This window comes from Macaca fascicularis, chromosome 11, assembly GCF_037993035.2.
Source record: "Macaca fascicularis isolate 582-1 chromosome 11, T2T-MFA8v1.1".
In the NCBI taxonomy this organism is placed as follows: Eukaryota; Metazoa; Chordata; class Mammalia; order Primates; family Cercopithecidae; genus Macaca; species Macaca fascicularis.
This window is the reverse complement of record NC_088385.1, coordinates 48,068,738-48,092,554: the sequence shown is the minus strand read 5'-3', so window position 1 is coordinate 48,092,554 and position 23,817 is coordinate 48,068,738. Positions and strand designations below refer to the sequence as shown.

At 36.7% G+C, this 23,817-nt stretch overlaps 1 protein-coding gene across 3 annotated transcripts in view; it reads right to left on the bottom strand.

The window, feature by feature from the left end:
* Nucleotides 1-23,817, bottom strand: part of PDZRN4 (PDZ domain containing ring finger 4) — a 415,409-nt gene that overhangs the window by 51,978 nt on the left and 339,614 nt on the right. For all 3 annotated transcript variants that reach the window (XM_005570591.5, XM_005570592.5, XM_005570593.5), the window contains 2 exons: nt 15,609-15,865; nt 12,410-12,512 (listed from right to left, as the gene is read on the bottom strand). In XM_005570591.5, coding sequence (XP_005570648.2) covers nt 12,410-12,512; nt 15,609-15,865 — 360 coding nt within the window. The remainder of the gene's footprint in view (nt 1-12,409; nt 12,513-15,608; nt 15,866-23,817) is intronic.

Sequence of the window (23,817 nt, the reverse complement as noted above, 5' to 3'; positions counted from 1 at the left end):
AAGCATATTTACAACCTTTGCTTAAAAGGATTTGTAACTGTCTTTACTTGGCAGATAGCCATGTACAAGTCAAAGGAAGGAAAATTCTTTAAGGATTATGAACTTCCTGGCTGCAAAAAAGGCTCAACAGCTGTCAGTGTATCCTCTAGTTACTCATAAACATTTCCTTGGAAAAACATTATCCTTCCAATGGCTATTTAGGAGTCTTAGACTTCTCTCATAAGATAAACCACAGGTAATCACATAATATGTAGGATGTATTAGTTTTAATTCGTTTATAAAAACAAAGTGAAATATTATATCCTCTTGATGATTGCACAATCTGGGAAAGAACACATACTCAATTACATGCCAAAGGGGAAACTGAATAATGAAATACCAATAACAAGCATACAATACTTTTAAAATAGTAAAAAAAAAAATCATTTCTTAAGAGCAAGAAGAAATTCTTGCCCAGCATTTTCCATTAACTAGCTGTGACAGTTGAATCTTTAACCTTCACAGGCTTCAGTTTCCTCTGTCAAGTACATCTGATGTACTTCTCTAGCCTTCTTATGGTTCATATATACCATGTCAAAGTTCTCTTCATTTTAATTCTCTTTTGTCCAAATATGATATAATCGTTTTTAATTCATATGTGTTTTTCCATTATTTCAAATTTCTATCTCTAATATCTCTTATTGTGCCTTGATTACTAATAATTCTTTTATATTAAAGAAGAACTCTATTCATCTTATAAAATGTACAACTTTTTTTCTCCCTAACAAGCTTTCTACAGCAAATTCCTATTTGGTAACTGCTTCTTATGGAATCCTTCACTTCCTACTGAGAAGAATCTGGGACTTTAAAAATCTGCTATTCTCAAGAGAGCAAAAAGAGCAAACGGTTTCAATGTGTTTTACAGAACGAAGAAAAAGTCTCAGATTTAACTTACGTTTTGTTACTATTGAAATGTTTTATTAACAAATAGAAATATGAAAAGAGAACATCTGTAAGAGGGCAAGAACAATGAAATGAAAGCACAGGCAAAAGAATATTTGAGAGATTGGTCAATTTTAACTTTGGTTGGTGAATAACTGCTGCTACAGAGCTCCAACTTACAATTAGATTTCGGTTCCAAAACTGTGGCTTCTATAATAGCTTGCATCAACACCAAATACAAATATATGTTGCCTTAAATGTCCTATTTTAAGTAATTAAATCTGGACATTTAAAATCCAACAATGTCTAGAAGTGCTGTATCTCAGTTCAAGCCAAGTGATTATCAGCTTTGTGCCTTCATCTTCACATTCTCCTAATCTGTTTCATTTATGATGACTACAGGTGTAGATTATTTGTTGTTTTATTAAAAAATATTACCGTCCAGTGCTTCATCTGTAAACATCATTATTACTGCTGACATCGTTCTCTGTGTTTGAAATGAGACAAAAGATTTATTTGCTCCATCAACACATTTAAAACATGCTACCAGCCAACAATGAGGCCGAGTTAGAGGCTGTGTTTGTGTGTGTGTGTGTGTGTGTGTGTGTGTGTGTGTGTGTGTGTATTTAGGCACGTTTACTGGAAGAATAAATAATAATTTTAAAGTTAAACTACCAAAATGTGATCATCTTTTCTCTCATATTTAATTTGAAGAACAAAACAACTTTTTGAATAAGTGAGATGTATATCCAAAGAGTCTCAGTTCTAAACCCTTTTCGAGATTTATGCTTTAGCTTTGCTAGCCTGCAAGTGTCTTTAAGATTTAGTCATTGCTTCAATCATTCTATCATGTACAGAGTACTTGGAAGAGAGGGATGCATAAAACAAGGTCAACCATACTGAAGAAGGTTAGAGACTTTTGGTGGAACCTAAAGTAAGGAAAAACAATAATCGCACATAAGGCAAATGGAAGAGAGGGCAGAGGCCAGAATCTAAGCATCTTTTTAAAGGAAGAATCCAGTACTTCTTTAAGTGAAAAAACTGTAACTATATGTTCTGTTTGTCAAATATTTAATAATCCAAAAAACTTTGTTTTTTGTTTTTGTGTTCTTATTTCTACCTCCGTCACGAAATCAATGGTATAGAACAGTGTGGAGGAAGAGAAGAGGGAATATTCCAGGCAGAGGAAAGCAAGAACAAAAACAAAAAACCAAGAAAATGTCATCCTTGGGGAACTGCAGGCAGTTTGTGCGCAGAAGCACAGCATTCCCACATCACACTTAGATTAGTGGGAGGTGAGCACAGAGAGGCAGATGGGAAGTGCCTCATATGCTATGAAGTTTACGTTTCATTATATAGGCCTGAGTTTTCCAAACTGGAATGTCAGGGGAGCCAGAAAACCACAACTTAAGCACTTTGCCTCTTCCTGGAGTATCAATTTGTGAAAGTGGGGGTGTGGATACCACAATATATCTACTAAAAGGTAAAATGCAAACTTCAAAAAAATAAAAAGAAACACAAAACCGGCATGAAATTGTTCTTTAGGCCTTACACCCAGACTTGGTGGGCTAAGACCCCTCATGTTCCTCATTATTCCTTTAGGAAAAAGCTCTGAAGAGCATTGGTAGAAGCAATAAAAAATCACTGAGGAATTTTCAGCAGAGGAGTGACACGATCATTCATAGTAAGAAAGAGATGGTGATGGCAGAGAGTAAGATCAGGAAGATGTGAGGAGGCTACTGCTTCAGAGGAATGGGGAGTAGGGCCTGGCTGTGAAGATGCACCAGCCTCAACTGAGAACATTTCGTTAATGTTGGAGGTGAGAAGTAGGAGGGAATCAGGGCTGCTCTCGGCTTTCTGGTCTGTGCCACTTTACCTGGAAAGCAAGTTTGTTTGAAGGATTAGAGGTGATCTCTAAAGCACGTAGTTGAGAGTCTGGCAACACAGTAAATGCTCAGAACACAGTAACTCTTAGCATTGTGCAGCTGATGAGGCTGTTAAACAAGACAGGATAGAAGAACAAGTAGATTAGGGGCAGAAGCATGCTTAATTTAGGAGGCATTTCATTTCCTGATTTCATTTAAAATATCCTTCAACTTTGAAAATTCAAATCTCTTAAAACTTATCTTTTTTTTTCAACCTTATGCGTATAGACCTATATTTGAATATACAGTTGAGATGGAAGTAGGTATACATTAAATATTAACTATAATGTTAAGCCCACTTACTATGTTGATGAAACTATATTATTTCCATAAACTGGGTATTTATTCCAAGCATGTTTTATTTATTTATATAGAGTTGGGGGTCTTGCTTTATCACCCAGGCTGGAGCACAATGGTGTGATCAGAGCTCACTGCAGCCTCTAACTCCCGGGATCAATAATCCTCCCACCTCAGTCTCTTGACTAGCTGGGACCACAGATGCACCAAGGCCAGTTAATTATTTACTTTTTTGTAGATACGCGGTCTCACTACATAGCCCAGACTGGTCTCAAACTCCTGGCCTCAAGCTATGCTCCTTTTAAAATGTGCTTTAAATAAAAGTTATATGATAATAAAGGAAATAAGCCCACTTAATACTAATAATACTATTCTCATATATTGCCTGTAAGAATATAAATTAATACATCTTTTCTTGGAAAGCAATTTTTCAATAAATATTTATCTGAAGTGTCATAAACTATTCTTGTGCATTGATACAATAATTTTACTTTGGGAAAATTTTCTTAGGGAGATAATTCTGAAATGCAGACAAAGACCTATGCATAAAGCAATTAACTGTAGCTCTTAATGATTTAAATAAAACCTGGAAAAAAACGTTAAAACCCCCCAAAATGACAAAATTGCAGTCATACAGTGTACATAGAAGAGGAAAACAAACACAAAATATAAACTGTGGTTATCTTAGGTGGTATAATTGCCATCACATTTTAAAATTGTATTTTGGACCTCAAATGCATAGATTGGATTTACCATACATCTGTACTGGTTCTCTTTTATTTATATTCAATTACATTGAACTGGATTATTTAATAGACAGTGAATATTGGTAAAGGCAGCATGTAATCAGAAACCAGAGTATTACCAATAGCTTATGCCCTTGAAGGAGAACTGTAAACCTAATATAAAATATATAACCTTTAGAATTCCATTCATTCATTTCAGAGACAATGTGATATAGTGAAGAAAAAATTCAAACTAGGATTATTTTCTATATTTTTGAATCAAAAAATATGTATTATGTGTAAATAAAGTAATTTATTTTCTAGTTTTTACAGACTGCATCTTCCATTTCAAATTGGTAAATGCATATGAGCTCACTTGCTCTGAATGCTGAAGCTAAAGTCAGAGATAATACAGAGAGGTGTACTACCTGATACCAATTGAGACATATTGTACTACACATAGACCAGATCAGTGTGACGCCATGTGAGTGTGTGGGCTTTCTCTATAACAACTAAAAAAAATGTAGGTTGATATGTTTAAACTGTGAAAATACTTGTAAAAATTTTTAAAAATTTGACCATGAATTTATCTCACTTTGCTTATGTGAGTTACATTCTAGAAAGAGATGCAGACTAATCAGTCCACAGCTAACACTGGTTGTTCCCGTGGAGCACACAGGTGGAATATGATTCATTCAAGAGACAGATCTAGAACTGGGGCCAGACTCCTAGTCTGCTTTCCTTCCATTTTATTCTACTGCCTCTGAAAAGAACATTAGAATCTTTAATATGAATTTTGCTTTATATTGGAAAAGACAGCTCTCCTTTTTCTGCCACTATGAAAACAGTCTTTGAAGGCAGAATAGAAGTCACTGGAAAATATGATTTGATATGCAAATATGCACCTTAAACACAACCTTTCACAAACACCTTTAAGTAATGCAAGGAAATCCTCTGAATGTGTATCATAAGTATCTTCAAACAAAAATTGAATGTCAGCATTTTGATAAAAGTCATAGACGTAGTATAAGGAATCTTTATTTCATATCTAGATCCCTGGTAAAACAAATGTGCCCATGGTTACCTGGTTTAATAACCAACTTGGAAGGTTCAATTTGCTTTTCATTGTTTTCTTAGGAAATAAGGTTTAGTCTTGTCACAATCAGTGAGGCAAAAGACAGATTTGCTTCTTATTTGTTTTATGAAATTACATGAACAAATTAATAGCAATACTAATCTTGTTTCATTCAGTAAGAAATCTGAAAGAATTATAATACTTTGGTAACTGTTGCCAACTTTGTGGCATTTTTTTTCTAGTCACTCTTTAAGTAAGACCTACAAGAAAACAAAAAGTAATCTCAATTTAGGAAAATCATGCAATTTAATAAACTTAGGTACTAAATCTAAGAAATTCTGCTTGGAATGTTAGGATTATACAACATGTAATTATGAAGTAACAGTCTCAATTAAAGTTCAGCAAGCAAAAAAACAGAACAACCACATAACATATTGTCTAACTAGGATACTTTCGAAAGTAAAAAAAAAAAAAAAAAAAAAAAAAAAAAAAAAAAAAAGCTGTTATTCATAATGAGCCATACACCACGACTGTTTAGGGCAAACCAGGATGTATAGTTATCCTAACAGACCAGAGCCCCCATCATTCTTTAACTACATAAATTAGCATGTCTATTTACCAGGATTCACCAGCTTACACATTTGTGGTAAAACACACATATATTCCTCGGTAAAACAGAAACAATAAAAATCCCAATTTTCTTCCTTTACAAGCTGGCTCAGGTATACACTTAAATCCATTTCCTCTAATTACTAGACAAATTGATATCCTATGAAAAAAGACTTTCTCACTTTATTTCAAATTGTTATTGTCCATCAGCCTTCTTCTCCTCTCCCCGAATTTAGCACTTTGTACTTGTTTTGGGGACTTATAAAATAAGAATAGTAGCAGCAATGTTTATTCATTCATCACACAAATACTACTGAGGGCTCACTGTGTGCCAGGGCATGTGCTGGGCCCTCCTGGTGATGTGCAGGTAATTACAAGAGGTCACTTCTGTTATGAAAGACTATCTATTTAGAAGAATATACAAGTACATAAATGACTATAGCCCTCGGCATAATCTAAATGACAGAAAATATTTACAGAAAGCAGTGTAGGAGTTCAGTGGTGGGAAGGATCGTGGTACATGGCTGAAGGACATCATGGAATGCTTCTGATGTAATGCTTTACTCTGTCTTTGAATGATAGCAGAGATTGTCATAAAAGCATTCCAGAGGCACAACAGCCCATCAGTAAAGGCACAAAGAAATGAAAGCACACAGCTTCCTCTGTTCTAGTCTGTTAGGATAACTATATATATATATTTTTTACTTTCGAAAGTATCCTAGTTAGACATTGAGTATTGTTATGCTGTAGAGTTTGACCCCAAGATGCTGGAAAGGTGAGGTGGTGAGAGAGTTCCAAGTACCCTCAATGCCAGGCAGAGGATTTTAGAGTTAATTCAAGGAACAGAGTCATACAAGATGATAAACAAAGGAGTAAACCAATGAGAGGCACACTTGAGAAGGTTTGATCTGGCAGTGGTGAATAGGATAGATAACCTGCAGAGACCAGGGACGGGCCACAAGAGACCAAAAACTAGCCTAAAGGTACAACAATGTTGGAAACAAAGGGAAGGCAGCAGTGATAAGGAGAAACATGCCACAGATAATCTGGAAACACTAGTTCCAATAAATGATAACTTATTGGTTTGGCTATATGATTAAGATTCTCATCTGACATATTTAAGAAAATGGTGGTGTCATTAATAGGCACCTCAGTGAACCAACTCCAGGCTGACAGAATACCATCTTATCTTTAATGCTCAGGTAATAAAAATATTTCCGCACTTCATCCAGATCAGTTTTCAATTCAGTAAATTTCCCAAAGGAACGGCACTTATGTAGGTGATTTTTTTAAATGGATGATTTTACTGCCCCAGTAGTAAGTGGTATAAAATTATTTTAGCTATTTCATTAATAATTCTAAAATGTGACTAACAAGCGGAAGAAAAGGGACTAAGTGGAAGACATTCAGTGAGTTAAACAAATCTAAATATTCTACCCTTTTACACTCTATACACTATTTTCTCATTTATCTACTTTGACACACAGATAACATATGGTCTCTTTGTCAATTATGTTTCATACCCATCATGTTTCTTCCATCATTGGCTTTCAAACTCTTTGATAGGTTTGCCTCTCTCAAGATCAGAGATGGACAGAGCCATCTCTGGGTGGACAGAGACAGCCCCAGCTGGTTAGTGGGGGAGGCACTTATTTCCCCATCTGTTGCAGTTTTTCTCACATATACTGATTGAGCCCTTGGTCAACAAGTAATAAAGGGGGTACAAGTGTGGATTAGAGAACATGCCAAATTTGTACCAAATATGAGATTCTATGATTTTATAAGGTGGCCAGTAAAGATAAATTTTCAAGGAGTCCAATAACTTTCTACTACATTACTTATTTCTCCCTATTTTTCACCCTCTTTGCCCTTTCCTTAGAAGTGTTTGAGACAAAAATGGCATTAGGATCAAAACTCCTGACTCCAAGAACAAATACCTGCTGGAAAGCAAGAGGGCATTATAACTGGACAGTGGTCCCAAGTTCTTTTCCACTTCCCTTTGTATGGAAAAGAGGAAAGGGACTGAGTGGCTCAGAAGTTGGTCCATGCAGACAGCAATGGGAGTCCTCATTTATTCCTTCATGAAATATGCATTGAGCACCCACTGTGAAACAGACCGTGTGATGCAATAAAGCTGCTGCCCTCAGAGCCTTGAGATCCATATAGCTCTATAATGCATCATGCTAGGGACTTGTTTTTTTTTGTTTTGTTTTGGTTTTTTTCAATACTGGCTTCACAAATCGTGAAGTTGCTCAAAAAATATGATGGAATCTAGGTAATAATTATCTTCTTGTTATTTTTTGAATGAAAATCTCCTTGATTCATGATTCTCTTTTCTTTATGTAAGAGAGAGATTATATACTTAAAGTCTCACAAATATTCAGCACATATTTGCAGAGATCCAGCTCCAGGAAATACATTTTGCAAAATGACACTTCTTAGCACAGCACAAGGGTTTACTTATGCTTTGCATAAGGACGGCCAAGAGGAAGCTAATTAATATGCTAAGTGCTCACTTCTATTTATAGACACTGGTCCAAGTTTGGTTTTTGGTTAACATGTACATGGAACTCTGACATGTATTTATCCTCTCTTTTCCACTTTTAATACCTCTTCAAGCAAAGTTCTAAATTTTTTTGGCTTACATTTTTATGATATTGGACGCATACAGGGTACTTATTTCAGCCTTTTGTATATGTTTCTTTACCTGATCATTGAGGGAGAAGTAAAAATGATTTCCAGTGGTATTTCTAAGTGATAAAAATCTACAGGCACAGAATTGTTGCTTGTCTTGACTAACACGATGTTTTATACGATCTAAATTTTGCAAGTATTGGTTTCTGACCCCTCTATCAGCATTAGCATTGACTTTTGAGAGTTAACGGCAAATGCTGTAGACAATTCAACATCTTCCTTGCACTCAGGCAATTGCAAACATATCTTTATTAGGAGTTGGGCAAAAAGATCTCTGTGTTTCTTAAAACCGTTCCCTTTAAATTATTTCTAGTAGAGATTGGATTTGAGATCTGCCTCTGACTTGCTAAGGATTATTTATGATTTATTTCAACCTTTAGCTGGCTCTAGGGGGGAAAAATGAACAAAGTTGAAACTAAAAGGAGGAGAAGCTTAATCCTTAGTGAAATTCCAGTGGCATGGAACACCCTGACTCTTATGATGGGTGCATTTTTAAATTTTTTATATGTTTATTTTTTCTCAAAAATAAAATTAAACTCATTTATCATTTTTAATTAGAGAACAAGTATCATCATTTTTTAAAGAGAACAAATTTCAAGCTGTGAGTCTTTTAAGGTAGACTGGTCCTCTGAGACTTTTCTGAAGCACTATGGGGAAATTTTAAACCCAGTCAAATATTTTTCTTAGGAAAAGTGGTGATAGGTCATGGTGAAATACGGGTGTCATTAAATTTTCATAGAGGTTCTTAACACACCAGAGTCACCATAACATGGACACATTGACTATAATATCTCCAAACAAGCATTTGCTTGTCTGCCATGGCTCTGAAGGGAGCTGTTACAGTCCGTCAATGAAGTAATCTGCATGTTAAAAAGTCCCTAAATATGTATTTACAAGATAGTCAGATCTGTTTTGGTCTGTTGGGTTAATAATCCATGTGCTAAGTCTGTATATATGTACTCACAAGATATACAGATCAGCTTTGGTTCACTGAGTCAATAGTAAGTAGGTCTTTAAAAAGGCGCCTAAATAGCTGCATAGTTTGTATTTCAGCAAGTTCAGAAATGCAGTCTATATACTATAAGCTATTTCTTTTAAAGTGCGGATGTATTGTTCTTTTTCCAGAGGATGCCAAAAGGTGTGCCTCACTCTAACCTGTAATATTTTGCCCTTAAAATCTCAGAAGAAAATTGTCATAGCACAAACTATATTAAAGCTCTGAGGCATAGCCCTCCAGGCTGGGGTGGATGCTGTCCTAGATTATGTCATACATATTCCATTCACTATCACTGTTCAGGTCAAATCCCCCACTCCCTGTCAGCTGACTTTGCTTCCTTCCTGTCAGTCTCAGCCCAGCAGCTAGAGTAATCCTGTATGGCCTTCCTATGTTCCAGCAACTTCCCATTTCAGAGTCAAAGCAACTTCCTATACCACGGTCAAAGCCAAAGGCTCCTCAAGATATGCCCTCCTTTCTCAGAATTCACCCCTTCCACTCTCTTACTGGCCTCTTGGTTACTCCTCGTACACTCCAGCATGCTTCTGCTTCAGGTCCTTTGCACCTGCCCTTCCTTCTTTCTGAAAATCTCCTTTCACATGGCTAGATCTCTTATATTCTTTAGCTCTGTTATGAGAGAAGTCTTCCATGACCACTCTGTGTAAGACAGCAACATCCGGTAACACCACTCTTATTATTCTCCATTAGTACTTCTCACCATTGAAAAGAATATGTCTTTACTTGTTTGTTTATTGTTGACCTCCTTCTCCTAGAAGCTCCTTCCACTGGGGCAGGAGCCTCCTAATTCCATGCTTAGATAACTGCCTGGTACATTTTAAGTCCTCATTAAATATTTATGGTACAAATGAACGAAAGCAGATGCAAAAGGAGTCTTCTTTCTGCTTCCTTGATTTCCTGGTTGTGCTCATGTTTAGGTTGAAGAGGAATGCGTATCTCTTTCGGAGCTGAAGCCGCCTTCTTGGCCATTAAACCTCAGTTTCCTGTAATATTCTCTCAGTGGCACAAAACTGGTACTTCCTTAAGGTGCTCATCCATCCTGTTCCTAGAGCTATAGGGCTCTGATGAAGCTCCTAGAGGAGCTAGGGTCATCTCAGCTGGTCACAGAAACATCAAATCAGTCTGCTTCTAGGTGCAACAGTAAAAGTGCAACACATAGACAGAAGTAGCATTTCTAAATGTCTTCACTGAGAGCCTAATGGTGTCCACCATAGGCTCCAATGATAGCAGTGGACTGACTGACTAGATTTTGCAGTTTAATCTGATGCAGCCACAAGGGATGGCATGTGCCACTCTATGTGTGTGTCACATAACGGTAACAGACTGAGGAGTACTGGGCAGAACCACTATTCTCTCTTGAATCTGGTAAATTTCTCTGGAGGTATTATCCCATGCCTTCACTCCCACCTTTAACCATGCATGTTGTTCTCAAATGCATCCTTTCTAATGATTGAAAACTGTCATAGCAACTCCTTCCTTATTTGAATTTCACAGGAGCATTCTTTATTTCAATCACTCAGAAAGGGGGCTTTGGCAACGGAATCACAGCTGACAGCAAATTAATGACTATGATGCTGTGATTAGTTGAGATTACAGGCTACAGAAAGCTTGTCTGAGAATTCGCCACTGACATCATCCTGATGCTGGCTTCTGCTGGGGATTAATATTGGCCAAAAAAGAGGATGTGGTTCAGCTACAGTAAGCTCCATAGAAATGTAAAGAAATCTGTCTGTACTGTAATATTTCAATGACATGCTTATTAATTAAAAGGGCTTTTACTATTAACTTGCTTAGCCTAAACAATCTTCCTCCTATGCCCTCTCCCAGCACACTGACTTATTTTAATAAAGCTTTAAGATATCCAAATAAAAAGTTGAAGTGATATAGATAATTCCAGTCCCCAAACCCAAAGTATTCAACTAAAATATAATTCATATATTTTAATATATATAACTAAAATAATTCATAAGAATCTTGAATTATTTGGATAAGTCACTCAATTTTATAATTTATTTTACGTGAATAGACAAAGCAATGGATATTGTAATGCATGCCAGGGTCTGAGTAGATTTAGAAAATAAAACTTTTCAATCAACTTAATAAAGAGGAGATACAAATTTAACATGAACAACACAAGAATGACAAAACCATCTATTCAGTTACCTGGTGTCATTTCACATCCTTCTAAATTTTGGCTGCAAAGAAATAATGATTTCTGTAATCCCTAGGAATGACTTTTGTGGGGAGAAGATTTCAAACAAATGTCTATTTGCTTTAGATGAGCTTCCTTATTTGATTTCAGATCCTCCTAAGGGAAGAGATTTCAGGATTTCCTGGTTGTAAAGTGGAAGAGAACACTTAGCTGAACTTGTATGACATCACCTGAAGCATTAAAAGGGCAGGTGATCATGAGTTCTCTGCCTGTTTACCAAAGCTTCCTTACTTCCTCAATCTATTTTATTTTTAAATGTCAGAGTAGTCTGAAATCTTTCAAAGATATACAGGCTGCAGAAGTAGAGGAAATATTAGGATACATTATTTAACTTTTGTGAGAGCTTTAAAATAATTAATGAATGGACTTTTGAATTGTTATATATCACAGAACAGATATTCTAACATTAGACCATGTGAAGAATAAATATAGTTTAACAACAAAGGGCATGAGGCCATCTCTATTTCTAGGAAGTCTGTGAAATGACTCGTTAGAGTACATACCAGAGGCACAAAGAGAATATTACATTTCCAAAGAATACAATATAATAAAATTTGGTTTATCAATGAAAATTAGAATATTATACAACAAATGAAAACAGTAAACACAATCTTTGTTTTAAATACATTTTTCAAAGTCTACTTGGAAATCCACATATATTATAGAACAAATTTTTAAAATGTAGTGGTTGTAATATTATTTATTAAAAAGCAACAAAATGAGAGCAAATTATATGTAAGCTTATACTATAAAGATATTTTCCAATATACATAAAACACTGGAGACACATAGCTAGAACAAATAGTATCTGAAAGATCTTACTCTAGATATGTAATAGACAAGACATTTCTCACTGTAATAAATTAATTTCTTTGTTATACAAAACCCCTCAACCATAACTTCATGAAGAAATGTGAAGTGGTGTGAAAATGATCTTACCTCATATTCAAAATCTTCTGTTCTGTCTGCATCAGCAGGCAAGCTGGAAATATACTCATTGTCCTCATAAAATTCATGCTCTATTGGATGCAGAGAATGGCAGCTATGGGGAATATAGCAATATGATAGGCATAGATTAAAAGGGTTGTTTTCAAGATTAAAACTGATTTTAGAATTTCACTTTAGTTTGCTCTGCTTTGGAATAAGACCTGTAGTGATCTAGCCTTTAAACAAACTACAGCTCAGAAAAAGCAATCGCTTTCCTTTCTCCCTCTATGGGAAGTCCATCGGTTTGCAATTTCTGTGGAATAAGGGCCTGTGGTCAGAGTTGTATTCTGTGGAGACTGATGTGAAATCTCTGACAGTCCATGATGCTTTATTGATACTTTCTGGCCTGCTTCCATTCCACCGAATGTGACAAGCTCGACACGTGGGTGTGTGGCATTTGAGATTGCAGTCTACTCAAAAAGGGGTATTTGTCATAAAGCACTAACAATTTCGTAATTCACAGCTGCAAACTATTTTTTGAAAACCATTTTCAAAAGCACATATTTTTCAGACTCTAAAATGTTCTCACATTGTACCCTCCCCTCTTTCTTAAGATCCCCCTTTCTCACTCTCCCTCATAATGCACATTTTCTCCTCTTTGATCAAGGACATATACACAAGTATTAAAGAGCATTTATGGAAACTCCTATGAGCCGAAAGGTTTCATAATACCTTTAGAAAATTCTTCGTGACGGTGAGAGCAGATTACATTAAGGAAATGAGGGGATATGAGGTGTTGCACGTGGCTTTTATGTATTTCAACTTTTAGGAAATATTTTAAATAGTTTGTAAACATGTTATTCAATTTATTATGTTCTGATATAAAGACCACACATCGTATCATATGAAAACTAAGAATAGTTTAACAGCAAAGGGCATAAGGTCTTTTCTATTTCTAAAGACACTGAAAAAGCCTAAATATAATTGACTAGTTGGTTGCAGATGAGACCTCTAAGCCTTGACAGTGTGGACCTTATTGAAAAATTGGAGACAGCAGTATCAATTAGTTCTCTTCTCCCTTGCTGAAAGGCAAGAGACCCATCCTCATGCCCTCATACGATGGTCAGCATAAATATTCTATCAGCCTCTCCTCACTACTATCTATGGCTGTCAGCTCCACACAGGTCTAACTAGTGTAGGTCAGAATGGTAAAGTAATAGAGGCAGCACCTTGCCTTGTGTCTGCCAGATAAATCTCCTTGCTTGAAGCTGAACTGGGTCCACATAGCCCATTTGAGATGTAGGAACATTGAAGTTTGCTGCTTTGGACATCTGATGTGTTTCCCTTGTCTTTCAGATAGTAAGATGGGAGCCCTGCTGTGAGGAAGACTTTATTCATTCAACGTTTATTCAGTGGCTACCAGATGCCAGGCCAAGTGCTGGAAATATGTTGGTGTACAAAATCCAATTCTGCCCTATTAATTGGGGAAAGCAGCAAAGTGGGAATTTTAATACAGTGCAATAATTAAGGAAAACATATAGAACCTTGGGAGCACATGGTAGGGGGTGGACCCACTGCAGCCCTAGGAGGTTTTCTAGAAGAGGTTGTCTCTAAGCTAAGGTCTGCAGCACCTAGGAAGAGCAGCAAGATGCACTGGCTAAGGAAGTAGGCATTGGGGTCAGATCTCCTAGGCCTAGAAGCCTGGCCCTGTCACTTTTTTGCTATGTAATCTTGGCCATGTTACTTAATATCTGTTCCCTCATCTTAGACGTAGGATGTTGATAATATAATGCACTCCATCATGAGATTATTGTGAGAACTAAATGAGTCGATAAATGCAAAACATTTGGAATAATACTGAAAGCATGTTAAGTTAGCTAATACAAGCTAGCTATTATTATTCATTCAAGGAAGTATTGGATGGCTACTATGTTTTAGGCGGTATTAATGAATATTATATATTTGTTTCGTTGCTTTTTCTTCAACTACCCCTGTAGAATATAAACTGTAGAAGGCAATGACTTTATTTTTGTTCAAAGTTTTATGCCCAGCATCTAGTTCCAATGCCTGACACATCCGATTTGTGTCTGACACAAAGGGCTATTTAAAAGGTAACGGATGAATGAATAAAGAGATACCCAAGACAAACAAATCCCCTACCCTCCTGGAACTTGAAGTCTCAAGGAGTGTTTTCAAAACTTGGATGCACATTAGGATTGCCTAGGGAGATTTTTGAAAAATTCCGATGCCTAAGCCTTAATCTAAGAATTCTCATTTAATTGGCCTAAGGGGTGATTCAGGTATTGATACAGCTTCTAAAATTTCCCAGGTGATTCTACTGTACATCTGTGACCCACTGAAACAGGCGTATGGGAGCCAGCCATCAAAGGGCAGGAAAGTGGCATGAATCAGATCTATGTTTTACAAAGTAGAGAGCAGATTGGAGTAGGTGATGAAAATGTAGGCTAAGGAGACTATTGCTCTTATAAACTCTCAATGTTTGAATATTTCCTAGAAAGCTCACAGAACACAATGAATTGGACAAGCGTACTTCTAAAACTGTTCAAGTAGGATTATTTGAATAAAATCTCTCTGACTTCCTTTAAATTGGGCAAAAATCTGGAGGAAGTATTCCTTGAATAGATCTTTATTTGATAGCACTATATTTACTCTTTGACAGCCAAGATCCTTTGTTTATATCTCAATATATTGGGTAATTGTTTTCTTCAGAGAGTTGCACTTTAATTAAATTAATTTCCTAGCTTCTCTTTAAAGAAGAGAAATGCAAGGAAGAGAGAGAGGTGGCCCACAGAGGAGAATGTGGAGCTAACATGCCACTTCCACATGAGTCTTAATAAGGTTTTTGGCAGCTTTGGTGAGAAAAGTGATTTCCCTGACCAGTGTTCATGAGTAGCATGAGGCTTTTGACAGCTAGTAATATGAAGATGAACTAATCAGAGCCAGAATTTTTCATAGCAGCTAGCAAGTATGATTACCCAGGTGAAGCAACCATGTGGGTTAGGGAGAGTAGCCAGCAGGGACCACTGAGAACTAATTGCACATATCTAAACAGGGGAGACATTTTCCAAACAGAGCTGGGAAGCCTGTCTCCATAACTGTCAACCTGCTAGGGGAGCTGCTTCTTTCCAACATCTGCTTTACGTGACAAATGGAAACAAACAGGGCTTTGGAAGAAATGACAGAAAAATACCTGTCTGAGAGCAGGAATGGACAGATGTCTGGCACTGGAGGGGTAGGTGGCCGAAGCTTGGCCAGGGCCATGATGTGTTCGAAGGTGATATCCGTCTGAGTGCTGGCATTCATGAGTTGCACTTCTGGAGCCATCCCATAGGCCGGTCTACTAAGAGGTGTTCGCCTTAACACCTGCACCACAATGGGCTCCTTGGCATTGCGAAAGGCTTCCACTGCCTCTTCGTGGGTGGCCTTCGAAAGATCCTTCCCATTGACCTACAAACATATGAGGACGTTGTTTATCTCAGAGGAAAGATCAGAGAGGCTGTCGTGATAGATTAATAAAAGGTAGAGAGAAAGGTTTCAACCAGCTCTGACATGAATTTTGTAATGGAATATTTAATCAGATATTAATATTTACTGACGTCTTTACCAACATGATGAAGTACCTGAGATTACAACAACAATTACTTCTGTATCTTTATAAAGTATCTGGAGTTGGTTAACGAGTAAAACAGCAGAACTATTAGTAAAGATTTAAAAATTTAAGTAACACATCTGCTTCAGAAAAGGGTCACCGAAGTCTTCGGATGGAGGAAATGTTAAGTATGTCATACTTTTTCATGATTTATCAATGTCTCTGTGAGATTTTCAATATTTAATCAAGGTCTTACTTGCCTAAAATCTAATTTTTTAAGGTATTGTCAAATTTCCTCCATATTCATAATGTTTTAATCCAAGACCATGTGATTGCCCATGTGCATTTTATCCTAAATCCTCACTGTTTGAAATGTGGTCTGTGAACCAGCAGCATCAGCATCATATGAGAGATGATTAGAAATACAGAATCCCTGGCCCTACCCTGGATCTACTGAATCAGAATTGGCATACTTACAAGATTCTGACTTTATATTTATATTCACTGAAAGAATCACTGCTCTAAAAATCCTCTGAATGAATATATTATGTCCCCACTGGTTACTCGTTTTAATTCATACCAATTCATGATTCTCCACGGTAGCTCTAGACATTACAGAGAAAGAGGTGAAGTCTGCCTTTGTCCTCACTTCTTGCTTCTCAACAGGGGCACAAACCATTGTCATTTGGGAGAGAAAAATTATTCTTTTTGTGGGACTCTCCTATGCCAGCTTACCAAGGGCCAGGAATGTTTCCCAACCTTTGTGGCTGTCAAAACACCTACACACTTTCCCTAACAACCTTGTGGTAGGCAATACAGACCACGCTCACATAGTTGTCAATTTAATCCCCTAAAATGAGTCCTGATAACACAGCCTTTTAGTGGAAGTTGTGTTTTAATAAAGGGCTCTAGAATCCTGAAAGAGTTTTATGACTCTCGCCCCAGATGAATCAATAATGCTGTTTTTTGCAGATATGAAGAGCTATCTAGTGGCACAATACTGTGCCTAATATCCCTGAAATTATACCATTTCCAGACAGCAAACTAAGCCACCCGCCTGTCGGTGAGGCACCGATAACTGTCACGCACCAGCAAACCCTTAGAGATCCCTGGGTGCCTAAAAAAGAAGCAAAAGAAGTCACTGAGTTGCAGCTGTAGAGAAACTGCTGACATTCAGATGAGCACATTCTCTCTCCCTGAGTAGACAAGGAATATGTGTGTGCTCAGAGCAAGTGTGGGGCGTTTTGGGGTAAATGATACAATGGCAGGTAGAAATCATCACGTCATGTAGAGACAGGCTTAATGACCTGGAGGAGCTAATTTACTCAATGGACCCTGAAAGAGTTAATGTGCCTTCAAAAAATGAGCAATTAAACTTCTTCAACAGCAAAATATGTCCCAATTCAGTTCTTGCTCTTGAATCACTAGTAAGACAGGCCAGGTGGAGATCTGACTGGGTGTTTCCCAGTGTGAACACATTCACTAATCTATGTATTCACTGTTTGATACTCTTTTCCATGAACTAAACTTGAAAAATTATCGCTGAGTTTTCATTGATACACCTTGGAATACCTGACTTGGGGCACATGAGGGTATGTGGACATGAGACACCTATGGACATGATCACACTCATTCCTTTAGCTCCTGCTGTATGACAGGTGCTTGAGCCGGAGCCACTACTGCCTCCCCTGAGGACATGTAGACAGCAGATGATAGAAGAAATCCCAGAATGAAAAAGCACAACATAAAATCTAGCCCCTCTCATTGAATAGTATCATCCCCTGTGTTTCATATTGTGGTCAGTATTTATAAATTCCAGATTGTGGAAGATAATCAAGTGGTAGGTAAAATTGCTCTGTGAGAATTGATGCAGTAGGTAAAAATTGCTCTTTTGTCCCCAGCCTTCCTGCTTCATGATGTACCCTCAGTTTAGTGAAGATCTGTTCCTGCAGGATCCTACACCCTTCCCTCTGTGAAAAGAAATCTCAGTCACACAGTCTGTTATCAACTATTTATTTATTTATTGAGATGGAGTCTCGCCCTGTTGCCCAGGCTGGAGTATAGTGGCATGATCTCAGCTCACCACAACTTCCCCTCCTATGTTCAAGGGATTCTCCTGTCTCAGCTTCCCAAATAGCTGGGATTACAGGCACGCACCACCATGCCAGGCAAATTTTTGTATTTTTAGTAGAGATGGGGTTTCTCTATGTTGGCCAGGATGGTCTCTAACTCCTGACCTCGTGATCTACCTGCCTTGGCCTCCCAAAGTGCTGGGATTGCAGGCATAAGCCACCACCCCTGGCCTTATCAACTATTTAATATATCTACTGGAACGGTGCCAACATGTTATCTTTTCCTATAAGCCCTGTATCAAGAGGAAACCCTAATAGTGGTAGAGGGAAATAAGACTACTTTTTTGAGGGACCTTTATGCAGTATCTGAAGGTAAAGGGAAAAGCTTGTGACCAGGGTTTCTTCCAGTTGTACATTAAATTCTACTAATGCACAAAGTGTGTCAATAGGTAATAGATAGATAAATGCCATTCATCTATTTTTTTCCCCAAGACAAGACAAGGCTCATTTTTCCTCAGCCTTACATGTTAATCTAGTCCTGGTGTTCAGAATATTTATTTGCTTTAGTGATCTTCGAAGCAACAGCTATTTTAAAAATGTAAGATTCCTACTGATAATGATTATTTACCTGTGTTACTGTAAGATAAGTAGGATTGCTTTTGCAAAATCCAGAAGATTATAGTGTTTTGTGGAAATATAAAATTTATTGAAAGGTATTTTAGGTTGTGAAATCATTATTGTAATGCTTAGTATATGCAAACAATATTAGTGTTCATGTGTCAAGATCAATGGCTATTGATTATATGACTTATACACTCATTTATTTATTATCATGAAATTTATATGCAAATTTCATTCTTTTCTCTAAGAACAATCAAATACAATCTTAAAAGGACAGTCAATGTAATCTCAAGATCTTACTTCCCTATTGGAGAATGCTCTTTTCTTCTAGTTATCATGCAGCTGACCTCTATTTTCATAAGCTATTTAATATCTCTCAAAGTAAAGAAGTCTATGACCTTTAAAGGCTCTACTGTTACACATGATCGCTTAGAAAATGCAAGCATTGATGATACTAAATACTTTTTTTCACTTCACTTGAAGTTCATCAACATACTGTTAGCCTACCAAAAGGTCACCATTTTATATATTATGCCTTTCACAAGAAAAGAAAAGAATCGCTTAATTGGGATTTTCTGGCAATTGCTCTGCTCAGTTATCATCAGGTGCAGCTAGAGAGAAGAATTATATGGGAAGAATATCTACAGTTTTCTAGGAGAAGTTTGTGAACAACAGCAAAACTTCCTTTTTTTCAAGTGATTTGTTTTTAAACCAATAACAGATATTTGGTGCTTCATATTGCCATATTGCCAGATCCTTACGTATTATTCTATTTCTTTACCACTATATTTTCTCCCTTCATTCCACCTTCCTTTTTTTCCTCTTCCCTCTTACTCGTTTGTCTCAATCTTACATTTAGTTTTGTATGGATGACATAAAGTTTTAAATTGTTTTGTGAGATGAGACTAAAGATGAAGAAACTATCCACTAAAGGAGTCCCATTTAAAATAGGTAGTTAAGGGTAGACACCCAATATTTTTGGGTGTCCAGTAAAAGGTGGGAAGATCTTTTGCGAGAGGAATACAGATGAGTTGATTTTCAGGAGAAAAAAAAACCACATGAATATGGTTAGGAGCAAAACTGAGGGAAGAGGGTGCAAGGTAACTTGATTACTGAAAAAAAAAAAAAAAAAAAACAAACCCATGTGTTACGGAGTTTGAGTTTGCATGCAGAAGGATTTTAGGAAAGATCGCAATTTGATTTAAGCATACCATAAGAAAAGAGCCTTTTTCCAAAAGGGTTGTTAAATCGAATGATTGAGAGGTAGGGTGTCATAACAAACAGCAGTAGTATATGCAATAATTTCCTCTATTGCCATAACTTCTGGCGTTTTGATAGCTGTGGCCCAGACTGATTTGGTTCCACTGTAACCAGGCAACTAGTGTACAACTAAAAAGATTCGTGCGATTGATATTTGATAAGAGGCTAGTAGTCCCGGTGGGAAGACTGGACTCTGAAATGATGATTTAGCTACCGGACTTGAGATAAATAAAAAAGCAGACACATTATGCAACAAGGGGTTATCAAAATTGGCAACAACAAAAAAAGAGGAAAGGATGATGCCAATGAGAGAAATTCTAGGATAAATAGTGACATGTGGTTGTCCCGAGACAAACTAAAATGTAGGATTCGAAAAAAGTGGAGAGAGTAGTCTTAATCATTCTTAATCATATGAAACTTGAAGCAATTATAAGATATATATTCAAATGAATTAACAAGTAAACATATGATAGGAAACTAGAAGAAAAATTGATCATAGGAAACCATTTTCTGAGAAGGTCTTCCCCTTCTCCCTGCACTTACCAATTCAGATCAGCACAAATATCCTTAAAGATTAGATATTCAAGTGATGGCTTGTATTACACACATATAAATTTTTAGAGATACAAAAATAATTATCTTGTTTCTAAAAAGTTATTATTTCTCATTATATTGATAGCATAATCTTAAGTGGATAAAGAAAAAGCAATCACTTTTCAGTGATCAATGCAAAAGATGTGCGAATACATTTCTTGTGGAAGATGGGCTAATTAATCCATAAGCAACTTGTGAATGTTAAGTAAAGAAGAGAGCTTTTCATATGTAAACCATATCATAGTAATGTTTGATGAAGCCTCTGTTTAATGAATAATCTACCCTTTTGGATATCTGGGCCTTTTGCAAAATCTGGGCCATTCTTCAATTACTTCCCCAGAGTGACTAGTGGTCTCGGTTTAGATTTGAGCTGTTCCCCTTTGATTATTCCTTCCAATCCAACCACATGCAAAATTTTCTTGGATATCAAGAAACAAACAGTCTTTTTTGTTTTTCTTTTGAAGTGCTAACAAGTGCATGAATAACTCAGTCACTCTAGTGAGAAGCCATTTCTAGAGTCAGCTGTTTGGGAATGATGAGGGTTTCCAAACCCCCACGCCTTTCATGAGAAATAAGGGCTTCTAAGCATCTATGACTTTTAAGGGAGAATAAATTTAAGAATGTGCCATAAAAGAAGCATAGAATTCCAAGGATTAGGGACAATTGATATAACCAAATTTCAAATTGAGGATAAGTATAAAATACTTGCGTATTATAATTCTGGTTGGACATGATCCTGTACCTGGTTAGTCTACAAGATCTCCCACCCTCACTAGTAACTGTGGAATTAATTTTGACTGAAGTTCCTAAGTGACACAGAATAAATTCTCTATTTGATAATTAGGGAGGTGTTGCCAAAGCACAATCTGGTGACATTTTACAGAAGGAAGAAACAATGTTTAAATTGCTGCTAAAATGTTTGGTAGAGAAGGAATTTAAGATAATCTGAACCTTATATTCATCAAAACACTTGTCAAATACAATCTTCAAATTAATTTTAAGAAATTTCAGCACACTGTTTTTTCCTAAACTTTGGTATGATTGACTCTATTTGAACATTGTTATATAAATAGAGTATAGCATAGTGTAAAATGTATTTATAATGAAAAGAAGTCACATAATAGGAATCTGCAAAATTGTATGAAAGAAACCTGACTAAAATTAACTTCAACCTTTAAAAAAAGGTTATCAATAAACAAAATAATCACTGGTATGTAGGTTTGTGTTCATCATATAATTTCAGAACCTATGTACATAGGAAATGTTAGATCACATCAACCCTGAAGTCCATTTACTCCAGTATTCCGCTTTTGACAGTGCTATAATTGCATTTTTGGAAGAGAATATGGTGATTATTCCACGTGACACAATGAGTAGACTTATCCTAAAGTGATTATGGGGCTTCTTCTGCTTTTCTGTCTGCACAACGAGAGACTGGGAGCTTCATTACCCTGGGTATGGGGTGTTGCAGCTTCCCTTAGTTCCAAAATCCCCAGGGACTTTGCCAGGCAGCTGGCTTTCTCAGACAAAAGAAAATAAGTGATATCTAACCCAGGCAGCCTGAACCTCCAGCAGTCTGTTCTCTTACTGACAATGTTCCCTGTAAGACAGAGCAACAAGAGTTGAAATACAGACCCACCATATACCCACAGTTTTTGGTCCCTTGCTTGACTGTGTATTGCTGATTCCCGACTTGTGTGTTTCCTTAATGAAGACTGTTGCCTTACCTACAACTTGTGACATTTTGGGATTTGCCTCTACCAATCTGGTTTAACATAACATCCATTTACAACCTAAGATAATTGAATGCATTGGAAATGCTTACGTAATGTAACAGTATTGAATGGAGGACTCCCAGCACCCCAATGAGCTAGTGTAAAAGCCTATTATTACATTTAGTTAATAGACTGTGACACTGAGGCTACAACAATAGTCCAGTATGTTGCGTCTGTTCCCTTCTACAGAGCACTTTGATGGTAGGGCATTCTCAAGTGCAAGCAGGACTCATTTTCAATTTTTCATATGAAGAGGTTATGGATCCATTATTTGTGAACTCATCCAAACTGTTCCTGAACCAATGAATAATTTTGGTTATAGGCAATCTTGATGTATCTGTCACAATTGCTTTTTCCTTTCATTATCTTTTCCTTGTCTTGTTTTTTTTGTATCCCTCCTTCTGTATTTTCTCTTCCTTTCCTTGTTCCCACTGTCACACTTCTCTTTTAAGCTTTCCCATCAAAGCACTTAACACCTTTGAAGAGTACATATTTATATGAATTATTCCTATAGTGAAGAAACATGTTATGATATGTTCTGATTGTTACTGAGGAAAAAAACTAAAATGAATACAACATAGTTTTATTAACCTCTTTATAAATAAGTTTATTTCCCCTCACCTTAATGAAAGAAATGGAAGTTTTTGCTTTTGGGCACATGAGTTGGTTCTTTGGTTTGTCTTTCAGATCCATGATCTGCTCTTTTCATCCAGCTCTGTGTCTTGGCACCCCTGCCTGACCCAGGATCTCTACTTTTTGTTGTTGTTGTTGGGTTAAGCCAATGGTTAGAGAGTATTATAGGTCTTTATCCAGTTCCCAAGACTCTAGCTCTTGCTTGGATCTGCTCACAATCCTGACTCACCTTCCCTCTCCAGGTCTAGTGGTAGTAAGAACATCTCTCTCTTGCTGTTCCCTAGGTTCTTTATCTTGACTCTGCTCATCCTTTGTAAGCTGTTCCATCATTAAACTTTCTTCAATTAAACCCTTTGATTATGCTATTTGTTTTCTTCTGGGACCCTGAGTGATATAGCTAAGCATGAAACTCTTCTGACTTTAACAAAACTGTGGCAAGAGCTAAAATTTGTTATCTTTGCAAATTAACTTTACTATCAAAAGTAGTTGCATCTAAAATGCAATTATGAGTTTGTCAGATTTAGCAAATTTACACATTTTAAGGGAAATTTAAAATATAATTTTTATTGAGATCATAGAACAAAGTATTTACATAGTTGTTTGATGTGTACAGTTATTTTGTGGAATATCCCTGCTATGATTTGAATGTGTCCCTCAAAGTTCACATGTTAGAAACTTAATCCCTGATGCAACAGTGTTGAGACTTGAAAACTTTAAGAGGCGATTAGTTTGTAAGAGTTCTGTATTCATGGATGGATTAATGCTATTATCACATGACTGGGTTCCTGATAAAACAATGTGTTCGCTCTCCTTCCCATCCCTTTTGCTCTCTGGTGTTCTCTCTTGCCATATGGT